Source organism: Lissotriton helveticus, chromosome 3_1 (genome assembly GCF_964261635.1).
Source record: "Lissotriton helveticus chromosome 3_1, aLisHel1.1, whole genome shotgun sequence".
Classification (NCBI taxonomy): domain Eukaryota; kingdom Metazoa; phylum Chordata; class Amphibia; order Caudata; family Salamandridae; genus Lissotriton; species Lissotriton helveticus.
The window spans coordinates 211713680-211727534 of NC_136061.1; the positions used below are offsets into that span (position 1 = coordinate 211713680).

At 41.4% G+C, this 13855-nt stretch overlaps 1 protein-coding gene across 2 annotated transcripts in view; it reads right to left on the reverse strand.

Moving 5' to 3' along the window:
• RAD51D (RAD51 paralog D) overlaps positions 1–11811 on the reverse strand; it is a 151975-nt gene extending 140164 nt beyond the window's left edge. The window contains exon 1 of one of the 2 annotated variants that reach the window (XM_078679608.1): positions 11679–11811. In XM_078679608.1, coding sequence (XP_078535734.1) covers positions 11679–11687 — 9 coding nt within the window. In that variant the 5' untranslated portion in view covers positions 11688–11811. Of the gene's footprint in view, positions 1–11471; positions 11552–11678 lie in introns of those variants that run through there. The other variant, XM_078679609.1, reaches the window with a different exon arrangement.
• Between the last annotated feature and the right edge of the window lie 2044 nt (positions 11812–13855).

Here is a 13855-nt window from a genome sequence, read left to right on the forward strand (position 1 = left end):
GGGTGTCACATTGACACCCTGTTGCACCCCTGTATAGTGGATGGGTGCACATGTGGCACACATACGGCATGTATGTTTGCCACTGTTAAAAAAGCACAAAATTGCTTTTTTAACGGTTTTCGTTATTTACCACCAACTTGCAGTTGGTGGTAAATAACGAATCCAGGCTAAACAAAACGGATAAAGGCATCGCCTGTATACATAGAGCTGACATTACCATTATGAAAGTACGTTCGGACCCCCTCGAGTCATGTGAATACCTCGGTCTGTCCCTAAGATCCACAGATAACCAACTTTGCAAACTTCACGCGTTTTACCACCCACCAGGCAAAAATACCATATTCATAGACCAGCTGATAGAAATCATCACAGCAAACTCTACTGCTCAATCCAATGATATTTTCTTAGGAAACTTCACTCTTCACTGGGAAGATCAAAATGATAATCAGATTAATCTGCTCTAAGACTTCATAGATGATCAATCTTTCGTTCAAGAATGCCAGCTACCAACCCATACAAAAGGATCTACACTAGATTGGATCATCTCTAAGGAAGAAGATGTTGATACAATCGAGATCACTCCATGTGACTGGTCAGATCATCACATCATTACCTTCCAAATACCCCACATGAAAGGAAAACATCCTCACAACCAATCAAACCCACAAAATGGGTTTATGACACCAAAGGGCTCAATATGGAGAATCTTGTAGCACACTGTGAGAAGGAACTGCAACCTCTTAACGACTTTACAGAAGTCAGCAAACTCACGGAGTACTACTTCAACACAATGTCGAAAATAATTGAGGACACAGTCCCCTTAAAACTCAAAAGAATGCCAGTCAATGATAAAAACCCTTGGTTCAATGGATCACTCAATGAAGAAAGACAATCACTCTTCCGCACTCCATCTAAAACAACTAAGACTGGCCTAAGACAGGCCAGAAACGACAACAATAAAAGAATTTTAAAATAAAAAAAAGACTTCATTAGAAGAGAACTGGATAATGCGAAAAACAGACCAACGGAAACTCTACGAACTGTTAAAAGATCAACCCAATAAAACGGCCAAATCCGCGCTAAAATCACCAAAATCGAACATCAGTTGCGAAGAATTCTCTTCCTTTTTAACAGCTAAAGCCAAATTCTTGGAGATGAAGCTCAAAAATGCAGTGGAGATCCCGTTGATCCAAAAGAGCCCTGGAGCTAAGCTTAATTCTCAACCAGTTCTGCTACCGGCCAAAAACAATGCATTATGGTCAAAATTCAAGTTACATGACAACAAAGATATTGCCAAAATTATTTCAACCATAAAACCAAACAACCATTTCAATGATACTCTACCAGCAAATGCTGGCCTACAATAAACCATCTACTCATCCCTTTTTGGACAAAGATTATTAAGGCTTCGCTTTCGGAAGGCTCATTACCAGTATGCCTAAAAACAGGCCATGTCATTCCAATCTTAAAAAACCTACAGAGAACCCCTCTGACCTCAACAACTTTTGCCAAGTCACAAACATTCCCATGCTTGCCAAAGTTATGGAAAAATGTGTTCAACAACAATTAAGCCAGCCCATTTCGCAATTCAAACTGCTGAATGACTACCAATCAGGGTTCAGACCAAATCACAGTACTGAAACAGCAATTCTTCACATAGTAGATGACGCTCTACTTTCCCTAGACAGCAACGAAACATGTCTCCTAATTCTGCTCAACCTTTCGTCAGCATTCGACACAGTAAACCATAAAAAAATACTCGAATGACTGGAGGAAAGGATGGGTTTAGCTGGCACAGTCATAGAGTGGTTTAGATCCTTCTTAGAAAACAGATCACAAAGATTGGTGAGCCAAACCCTATCAGCATCATCTTCAATTCTTACTGATGTACCACAGGGAACAACACTATCCCCTGCTCTATTCAATCTATATGTAGAACCGCTAACAGCAGATGATACACAGCTATGTATCAAGATTTCATCAGTGTAAGAGATCAACATCATGAACCAGGCCTTAAAGAGGACCGTTAATTGGCTAACTAATAATCATCTCAAGCTTAACCCCCATAAAACAGAATTCCTTCTGATCTCCTCCCAAAAAAACGCGACAAGTATAATGGAATGGACAAAGTTGATCACTGCATTAAAGTGTACCCTGGATCTAGTAGACTCAACCAAGTCTCTTGGAATAGTGATAGACAAGAACCTGAACATGCGAACCCACATTAACATTAGGGCAAAAAATGCCCACTTCAATTTAAGCGATCTTAGAAAACTGAAACCTTTTATAGCTACTTCAGACCTCAGGACACCAGTCCAGGCACTATTCATCTCGAGGATCGACTACGGATGCACAACTCTAGCAGGACTACCCAAGATTTCAAGAACCCCACTAAAAGCATATCTCAATGCAGCCACAAGACTTATTACAGGCTCCAGAGAATTTGACCACATCACCCCCCATTTGAAAGCGCTTAATTGGCTACCTTACGAAGTAAGAATCCAACTAAAGATGGCATATATCACACACAAAGGAATTCACTACTAAACCTAGCCCAGAAAATCACATTATCTGGAGGCAGTAGAGTCTCTCAGAGCCATGGATATCGCTTACTGAAACATGCCCTCTTCCGAAAGAAGAGAACTTATGACAGAGCGTTTTTTGGTGCGGCACCAAGAATTTCGAACTCACTCCCACCGAGCATTAGATGAATCGCATCCAGTTCAGCTTTCAAAAAAGGAGCTAAGACCTTTCTTATAGGCAAATTCCTCCCATAATAACTGTAGACTGGACTCTGCTAGTTTACTTTCCTGATCACACACCCTGTTAATACAAATCGATCGCTAGTAGTCGTCAGGAATTGTATATATGATGATGAAAATGATGATGAAAGCACACGTTTCTCTCTGAAATCAATGTATATATACACACATGATCTTGTAAGCACAATTGTTTTTCCCAAAGTGTTGTACGCTTAGTATTTGCTTATGCTCGTGTCAAACCTGCTGTACTAAGATTAAGAATATGTAAATGTGAAGCGCTCCGATACCCTATTGGGTCATGTCCGTGCTATATAAAACACTGAATAAATAAATGCACGTATTCCTCCTTTATATAAATAATCCTATATATAGCGCCTAACCGCTGCTGCAGATTCACCCCAAGCAAGCTGCGATTCGACCTTCTTCCTACACCCACTTCCACACAATCTTTTCCTGCCAGCCATATGTTATTTTGGGTGCACTTTTTTACTATTGTCATGGCTCGTCCGTTAGGAATGTTGCATTTTTTAGCTTTCTGAATACAACACACTCAGCTGACGGCATGTTTAGTTTACAAACACAGATTCCCTCCGCTTTTGTGTCAGGCATATTGTGTTTTTGGTGCTTTTCTAGCACAACACACCTAGCTGTTGGCATTTGTATAAATACACTGAATCTTTAGTTTACAAACAAACAGTTTCCCTCGATTGCCTTGGCTCGTTTTGTTTCCTATCTCGTCACATTTACTGTGCAGGCAAAAACAGAGATCAAATATTAGACGCTTTTTGAGGGTGCCTGTTAGTGACCTAACCCCCTAATGCTTGCTGGTTGTTTTCTTTTTTCTCCCCTTGGTAATAAAGTGTCAAACGTGAGAAAGTGCTCCACACATTGTTAACTGTTTAAAGCACATTTCTCTTTCTAGTGAATTAAATCCTTGTTTAAAGCACTATTTTCTCTGCACTCTAAAACATTTTGCATTTGAACGCGTAACAAGCGTCTCAAGTCTGGCAATTCATATATTCAATTGTTTGTGGAAGGAAATGTGTTTCGCTGTCAATAGAACTGAAGCAAAAGCCTATAACACTTTAAATAAGTACTTCTCAGTACAGTGCTGTAATGTGCCTAGCAGTGTCAATCCTTCCACGTTAAAGAACAGTTGATGTTGTAGCACCCAGAATAATCTGCTGCATGGCTAAATACTTATAAGGTCCCAAATAAGGTCCCAAATGTGACCCCTATTGGCTATGCCAATGCTTCTTAGGTCTGGCGTTTGCCAAGACCCTATGTTAGATCTGGCGTTAGCTAAGGCCTTTTGATTTTTACTAAAATAGTATGTATCATATACTTATGTAAATGGGGGGGTACCTCTCTTCATAAATTGGTCTGTTGTTGTGTCATTCACATTTTGCTTCCACCCACTATAGCATGGGGCAATGGGTCAGCCTTCTTAAGCCAATGGGTAACTTCACTGTGAGTGACGGCATTTTGCTCTTTCACAAGGTCTCATCCGCTTACAATGTAGGTCCCTTTAGTGCCAGTGTTTGTTTTTACTTTGACATTTCTTCAGTGTCGCCTGATGTGATAGTATGACCCATTTGCAGTGAGCAAAGGGTAGATTCAAGCTTTGTTTTTGTCTACCGACAATGTGTTTGGCGATTCCCTTCAGAGTGGCATTTGTTTAGCTGACTGCTGTTCCTGGACTCAATTTCACTAATGGCACTTTAATAAACTTTGCACAGTAATAAAATCAAACTTTATTCTGTTTAATTTGCAGCAACTTCTAACGTGTTAATTTACAAATAAGTAGGGTATACTTTGGGTTTTAGTGTCCAATATTTTATACTGTGAATCCTCTTTCCTTCTTTCTTTCCATATTCCTTTATTTCCTTATATCTTTTCATTCTTCCTACTTTTTGTCTTTTCCCTTCTTTACTTCGATTTCCTTCTTTGCCTTTTCTCTTTTTTCCATCTTGTTTCTTCTTCCACTTTTGCATTCTTTCCTTCCTGTTTCGTCCATTTTGCCTTCTTTCTATCCTTTTTTGCCTTTTTCCCTTTTATTTTCCATTCTTTCTTCTTTTGTCTTCTTTTTGTCTTATTTCCAATTTTCCTTTCTTTATTTTGCCTTTTCATTCATTGCCTTGTTTGTCTTCTTTTCTTTCCTTCTATTTAGCCTTCTTTCCTTCAGTCCATCTTGCTTTCTTTTTGCCTCCTTTCCTTTTTTTGTCTTTTCTTTCCTTCCTTTCATTCTTGCATTTTTTCATTCTTTCCTTCTTTCTTGCTTTTCCTTTCTTTCCTTCTTTCTACCTTTTTTACCTTCTATATTTAATGTGTTTGCCTTCTTTCATTCCTTTACCTTCTGTTCTTTATTTCCTTTTTCCTTCATTTTCCTTCTGTTCTCTTGATTTTCTTTTTTACCATTCTTCCTTCCTTTTTTCTCTTTCTTCCTTTCTTTTTTGCCTTTTTACTTTCTAGCCTTCTTTCGCAAAAGGCTGGCAGTCAATGCCAGACCATTTGGCTTTTTAGGTCGAGCCTGAGTCAGTGGGCAAGTGCTGCTCTGGCGATCTGCTGTAGTACAGCATTGAAGAGAAGCCCCTCCCACACCCCGCCCATATTTTCTATTGGCTTGTGTGCTTGTCCTTTGTAAATGCAGGCTAATGATTCAGTGATTAGCCTGTTAGTCCCCCCGCAGTACTGCCTTGTCTTCATTTGTAGCCTACACAACAAAAGGAGCACAGAGGGAAAAGGAAACCTGGTCGCCCTCCACTCAAAAAGTCAATTCAACACAAGTGACCAGGTCCTGAATAGGCCTTTATATTCTTTCAAAAAGTATACATCTAATCAAATATGATCCTTTATTTTATCTCCCCGCACTTAAATGCTAGTAGGGGTAGAAAGTACACTCTGTATAGACCAATTTAAAAGAATTCACCGGCATCCCACATTGACAGTCAGACAAAGAACAAACAATAGTGTTCTTACTGGGCCTCAAAGTGTATACTTTTTGAAAGAATATAAAGGCCTATTCAGGACCAGGTCACTTGTGTTGAATTGGTTCATTTGTAGCCTCCTATAGCTACTGGGCCCTTTACTTCGGTTGTTACTGGACTTGTAAGAACTATTTTCTTTATTAAGTTTCTCCTACTTCAGGCACCACAACACGGCGTGCTGTGTTTACATTCAGCTCCGCACCCGCTTTCACTTCACAAGCAGCCAGGTGAATGGGGGGCGCCTTGGCCCTCCCGGAGAGCCGGACGCATTCCTGCTTGGAGCACGTTGGTGTGTACGGAGTGTTCACGTCTGCATTGTAGGAGGAACACCCTGGCAGAGCGGCAAGCCTCATGAAAAGAGAAAACATTTAATAAAATTCACCACAGCGACAAGCCAAGGTTTGTTCAAAATAAAAAAAATTTATATATCTTTTAAATTGTTTCTTTGGTCCACTGTCTGTTTCTCTTGAGCATCCCATTAGAAGTCGAAGTTGTACGCCTTCATTTACATCTCTACTCCTCTGATTTCCGCATTTCAACGTGACGTACATTATTTTAAAGCTGAGGTCGCGTGTTTATAAAAGGCTTAGCCGGAAATCTCACTATCTCTTCCAGTCTCCCATCAGGGCGGTGAGTACATAGTGCTGTGGGACAGAGGAGCCTTTGTGATACTCAATCCATGGGGTGAACTTTCAAAATGGTAGGGTTTATATAGCTACCATAAATCAGACCTAGCGTAGTAACAGACTCGACTTGCCCCAGGTATATAGAGTGGTTTGCGTGGTATGATGCTGCAGCTTGTGTTCGTGCCTTGCTGCAGAACTTCCTCATGCAGTCCTTCCTTTTGGATTCTGAGGGAGTATGATATGGGTTGAATTGTTGAAGGAGCTTGGCCAGTTGCTGAAGCTAGCAGGGTGTAGAGTTTCTGTATATAAATAAATTCTAGAAGTTCTTCGGGACAATTTCCATTTCTGGGTTTTCTGTCTATATTCAAAACTTCACAGATCCTTCGAGCAGAAACGTAGTCAAACGCTACATCATACAGTGCAATTTTGCATATTTGTGTTCTAAAAGACCAGCTTTTACAGCTAATTCTAAAGGAGCACTCTGAAGAAGCATCCAATGAACAATTCCAACACGTTGTGACAGAAAATCTCCAACCCAGTTACCTTCTCAACCCTAAAGCTCTGAAGACCTAATAGAAAACTGGTTTAAAATCGGATGAAAATCATAGATTTTAACCTGCATTTTAAATAATATGGGTTTTCAGTGACTTCACTTTCTTAATGTTTATCTTTCACATGTCATCCTGCCTTTTCCAAGAGGGTTCTCGGTCAGTGATACTCCACAGAAGGGGCAGGGAGGAAACATTCACTTTACACAGATGTCAATTTTCGGTCTTAGCGAGCAGATTTCTCCATCATGTTCGACTAATCATACAAGCTTGGCTCTAAGATTGCCACTCAAATTAGTAATCTAACAAGTTCTGAAAGCAGTCAGAACTCTTTGATAGCACTAATCCTGCACGCCAGTCACAAACCAGCAGTAGTAATGAGGAATGCCATAAAAACCTAAATCAGTATTAATTGGTACGTTTAGTTCTTAAACTGTTTGTTGTATTCGCCTCAAGGTACGGATTAGGAGACAGAAAAGAGGGCCGTCATAACGAGTAGGTAACAGCTCCCTATTGCTGAACAGTGCATTAGCGTCATGTGTGTGATTGGAAAGCGAATGCAGGTGGCAGGAGAGGGAATAAGGTAACAGGAGAGTCTAGTTCTGCAAGAGAAGAGACTATGCCTGACCCGGTGGGTTCATACTTCCGAATGTTCACAGGCTGGTAGTGTTGGGGTAGAGCTTTGATTTTATCTCTCGAGAGGTAAGATTGCAGAACCATGTGCAATATGTTTTTTAGAGATGAGCTTGCTGTTGTCCTATCGCTGAAGGCTGGTAGGTTGAGAAAGTAGTGTCTGGGGCATCCTTTAAACAAGCATTTGCAATGCAATAGGTCTCACATTTGCGAGAGTTTAAGCAATTAGCATTGTAAATGACAATGCCTTTTATTTATGTTTAAAAAACCAAAACATAACTAACCGCTTAAACGCGGCGGCAATGCCAACGGATGTGCGCAGCACTACGAAGGTAGTGCGCGCGATGGCCATTGGCCGACAGAAGGGGTTAAGAGGCATTGCTGTTTACAATGCCAATAGCTCAAACTCGCATGAATGTGAGACCTATTGCATTGCAAAAGCTTGTTTAGGTTTGTGTTAGACATGACCTTTTAATTTTACTAAAATTATTACGAACATAGGTACTTATAGGGGTTTTCAGCCATACTTCACCCATTAGTCTGTGATTGTATCATTCATATTTTTCTTCCACCCACTCCAACATTCATCAAGGGCAATGTCAGATCACTTCAGGCACTAACTGATTTCACTAAAAGTTAAAGAATACTGCACTTTCACAAGGACCACATACACACACAAAATAGTTCTCTACAGTGCCTGCTTCGTAACCCTCAGACTACAGACATGCCTCCAACTAGAACAAGGAGAATTACAAACAACAAAAAATTGTTAATTCTTTGGTTTATTTATAATGTTTAGCAAATGACAGAAACCTAGTTTAAGGGTGAAAGACAAAATAAAATAGAACTCACAACACACCCATAATAAAACATAATATAAAATTCAGCCAACCAAAACTTCCTAAAGCAGGTTAACACAAAAAATCCAATCGAAGTCAAAAAGGTAGGCCCTGCTCAGAGCTACATTCATAAACGGCTATGGCACTAAGAACGGGATGGAATAGGGCTGTGAGTGAATCAACAGCAGAGGGAAATGAGGTGCTTAATATATTATGTTTAATAAAGTGAAGTGAAAAATGTCTTTATTGTATAGTTAATTAAAACCAAAACAACATCCCGAATCACAAAATTCATTGTACCATCATTTTAAACGTGTACATAAAAAAATTAAAAAAATTATTGGATACAGCTGATACGCCCCTTGTTTAATAAACTTTGTACTAACAACTCTCAGTTGTAGATCATAAATTCAAATAAAGTTTTAAAAATAATACTTCTAGAAATAATGTACTTCTCTAATTGAGTTTGTTTCATTTTCCGTATTTATTATTCACCATTACATAGTCTAGCCATTTTATCAATGTGCATTCCATTATCCTTCAGGAGCTGGGCATGGGGACGTCTGGTTTGAGTAATACGGTTGAGTAACGCAGAGGAGAGAATTTCAGGAAGAGGTGGCAAAGATCCCCTATAGGCTGGAAGGGTACCAAAAACTGCTTTTGAAGTAAGGGAGTGAGCAGCTATAAAAGTAAGAGGTCCGGTACTTAACTGAGGCTGAGGGCAGCACATTTCTTTTCCAAACATACGAAATTCCACTTTCTGACAAAGGACGCATATGCTGGATGGAAATGAGGTGTTGTGCTCATCTGCGTAGTTTCGCTTTCCATCCCATACAGGACAATCTTTCTTAAGTATTGAAAAGAGGAGGTAAGTGTTGAGTTGTTCTAATGAAACAATAGGGAACAATTCTAGGAAAGGATACAATGTAGAGAGGATTTTTCCTCCTAAAGAGCCAGGTAAACGTCTTCTCTTACGAGGGCAAGGAAGACAAAGGGAAATGATTAAGATAGTTTTGAGGACAAGCCAGATCCTCAGTAAACCATGTCCTCAAAGCTGCAGCCACCTGCTCCCAAACAGAAGTCTTCATACTAGATGCCGGATCATGGTGATGCTTCCAATAATGAGGGAGAAAAAATGGCATCTGCTTCTTCAGATCAAAGAGGTAAACATAAAGATGAGGAGGTGATACCTGAAACCTTTGGAAGAATCAGTCAGAAAATGGGTGACTTTATCAAGAAATCTCCTGACACTTCCATCAGAAACATGACAAACGTAGTGCCAATGAGCTCCTGCTTGGAGTAGTTTGCTATACTAGCAAGTTGTAGAACTTATCTTACAGCCCTGGAAGGCCCTGGTCTGGGTCAATGTTCACAGGTTCATGTCCATACCCTATCCGATTGAGGATCTGGAAAAAAGTCAGACGCAGTTAACTCCTTGGTGATTAGAAGGATTGGGGAACTGGGTCCTATCCTATATAACTTTCTTTGAGAATTCTTGAGGACTGGATTATTTTTAAACCATACCTCAAGTTTATACCGACGATTACTTTCATGGGTCACAGAAATTAAGAGGGAGGTCTTGTTACTTGTCTTGTTTTACTTTTGCTTCTATGCAGGATAAATAGTTACACTTCTAGGATGTGAAAAGAGCCTTCACCATATATTCTGAATATTTTAAAACCTTTCTGATCTTCAACCCTATGTTTGTAACCTGTGAGGATACTGTACAAGGATAAAAGCTTCTCATATGCATAGGTGCAACGCGTACCTTTATCAGAGATCTGTAGAGCAGCTTCTTCCCACACAAATATAGAATTAAGGAGTTAGGAATGCAAGGTCCTTGTTTTGGGAAGAATACGCTGAATGCTGTTTGAGATAATTATCTGCAATTCTTGGCAGATATTATTTTTTTACACTAATAAAGTTAGTTTGGCATTACTTACTGGCAAAGAAAAACCAAAGGTGATGATGGACGGAGCGTTGACAATACAAACACTCACCCCCAGTCAACTGATCTGTGTTTAATCCATCATCGTTCTTTAACTCACTCCGCCACCCCAGTTCAGACATGGCCATATGCAAATCAGTCTGACCCTGTGCCTCATGGGAACAGTCCAGCCCGAACTGCCAAGCCATGTCTTCCCTGGACCGGAATCAAGCTTCCCAGGACCGGTTTCTGGCATTACAGCCGTCTTCATCCGGGCTTACTTGACTCCAGTGGCAAAGTGAGCAAGGGACTCACGTCTGAGCATACCCTGCCAACTTAGGGCGAACAAAGAAAAACCAAAGGTGATGATGGACGGAGCGTTGACAATACAAACACTCACCCACAGTCAACTGATCTGGGTTTCATCCATAATCGTTCTTTAGCTCACTCCGCCACCCCAGTTCAGACATGGCCATATGCAAATCAGTCTGACCCTGTGCCTCATGGGAACAGTCTAGCCATGTCTTCCCTGGACCGGAATCAAGCTTCCCAGGACCGGTTTCTGGCATTACTTACTGGCAAACATGTGCAGTAAGTTCTGTTCATTTAACATGTAACGCTAGCATTACGTTTGTGTTCCTGAAAAATAATGTCTGAGATGAGGAACATAAGGTAAATACCCCAGTTACTTACTTGTAATTTTCATTATCATTTGTCCTACTTATCATAAACACAGTCATTATGACCCAACCTCACACCATGGCGATGACGTTCGGCAAGGGTGGTAAAGTCAGGAAGACTGCTGAAATGCTCCCACTTCTTTCTCCTGAGGAGGGTATAGCTCAAAAGTATTGATTTTGGTGAGAACGAGTAGCACGGAGGATAGTACAGATTACCTGTAGGTTATAAGGTGCCGTGTTCATATTAGCCCTGGAGTAAGCGAGTCGGTGTAAGGGTAAACTCGGGAGGGCAACATATACAGACGTGTACAAGAAAACCCTGTGTGCTTCCTCATTACTTGCCAAGCCGAGAGCTGATGATCACTCCATTTCAATCACACACCCCTAAAAACCAACACCCGTCCTCAGAGTGATGGTGGTTTTCTCTGTTCCCCATACAACTAGTCAGGCAATATGTCCAAATAATCACCGCCTTCAATTCTTCCTGAAGCCTGGTGCAGTTCCTGTTTCGCTAACTGAATACCCAGACGACAAAGTTAGACCTAGCTACCGACAGGATCCAAACAGTACATTATTCGGTTGCCTATTTCCCTGTATTGCTGATGACGCCATTCTACTTTACAACAATACACTTTACCACCGATAGGTAGATGGTGACCAGCTGCCCGCTACTTACGCGGACCATCCGGAAACCACAGCACAAGCTCTCTCGTCCGCTGTTGATCTTTTAATGGGTGTCATTTGTCCAGGTGGCTAGCCAATCACACGGCAGAATATCCTCTTCCAGTCGTCAGAGAGCGGGAGGTACTACTGCTCATGTGTAAGATGATCAATAATTGGAGCCTCAAATGTACATCTAAGCCAATCCTAGTGCCCTACGAGGTGTTAAGAATTGCTGATTGGTCGTGGCGTCTGCGCGTGCATTTGACAAAGCCGCCGAACTTTTCTGGAGTTTTAGTAGGCGGCTGGCGCTTGCTGATCAGCTTGTGTGGATATAACTTCTTCGGACTGGGGGGCAAGCATGGCTGCTCCCGCCTGTGCTTCTGAATGGAAGAGTATCGGCAGGGATGGGGAAGAGAAGGCTGGCGATCATGGGAGTGATGCTTCACTGATGAATGTTCTAATCATGATTGCCAGTAGAGCGCGCTATTTCGGCTGCTTTCCTCGTTCTAAGGCGGCTCGTGACAGTGGGATTCTTGGTGATCGTTCTTGAAGGCACCCTGGAAAGATCTCGACTGCACATTAGAGCCAGGTTCTATTACTTTTATCATAGATCTTCCGTTTCCTTAAGGATAACTAGAACACCAGGCAATTCCCATAGTGGGGGACAAATCCCTTTGTCGCACCAAAAACTGAGACATAAATAAAGGAATTACCACCCGTGTCTCCAAAACAGTAAATTATCACGTAATGTTATGTTTTAACTCTCCTAACCTGTGTCCAATCCCAGAGCTTTAAAAGGGCCGGGTCTTGCCGGTGCTAAAAAGCAGGTGCTGAAACGGGTCTATATCGGGCTCTCCATTTTTGTCCTCACCCTCAGGGTTAATGAGTAATCAGCAGCAGTGCCACCCTTCACCGCATTTAATGTAATTTCTAAGAGACTGGTTATAGTTCCTTCAGCCTCATCATTTCAGAACTGAAGCGTTTTCAATATTCTATACAACGAAGCCATATGTCGCTTATTTATCTTATGCAACTAACAACCATTGACAAAGCCAATAGTCCTGGCTTGTTGTAGGTGTAATGATACTTGCGGCATTATATATCTGGATGCAGTGACAGAAAAAGCAAAATACTAGTTGGGCGGCATACTATAAAAAGCACATATACTTGCGTGCATGTTTTTAAGCCACTTTCATAATTAAATCAGCCTCGCCCCTTTGAAAGACCCCCTATTTTTTTCATCACACTTAAAGCCCTATCGAAACCCATTCTTCCTAGGGCACAAGGCTTAAAAAAGAAAAAAGTGGTGGGGGACTTCTCAGGCAGTAGAGAAACATGGCAGTAGATCTGTTCTGGTTGAAAAGTCTCTGTTATGCGCCAGGGAAAACCTTTGGGGCAGGGCACAAGTCCTAAAAAAAAGAAGTGGGGGGGGCTCTCCAAGGTAGGCGTGGTCACAGGAAGTGACATCACGACAGGAAGTGACATCACGACAGGAAGTGACATCACTACATCCTGAGTGTCCTATAATAGCACGTGTTAAGTCTGGTTATTCCACGTCCCGAAGAAAGGGTGGTACGGGTAACTGGAAGGAAGAGCCTCTGGGTTCTGCAAGTGTGACCATTGTCCACTGGGGTACAGTTATAGGCAGAGGTCATTCCACTGAAATGACGCTCCAGTCAGTACCTCTGAAGGTCTGCCTACTTGGGGCGGATTTGCTGAGGCAGACCACTCTCAGTGTCTGCCATGCCTGGCAGGAAAAATGAACACTGCCCACCACTTGTAGGGGAAAATCTCCCTGTGGGTAGGAGACATTTTTATTTTTCAGAAACAAACCCTTGAATTGTGGGCTTGTTTCTGAAAAACAAAGAAGTTTGCGAAGTGGGCTGTAACAATATGACAGCCCACTCAGCATTCAGTCTTGCCAAAAGCACATCTACTTCACCAATGGATACACTTGTGTTAAAGAGTTCCCCATCGACACAGTAAAGAGTTATACGTTGGGTGGGTTGTCCTCCATAGGGAGCGGTAGTAAAGGTTACAGAATATTCGACGTTCTATTATACGACCTGCATTTTTGGGCAGCATGTTTATCCCTCAGTTACAGATATTGCCAAGATGCCATTTTGCTAATTATCCAAATACAGCCCACATTGCCATATTATCAGACTGAATAAACTATGCACTTAAAGT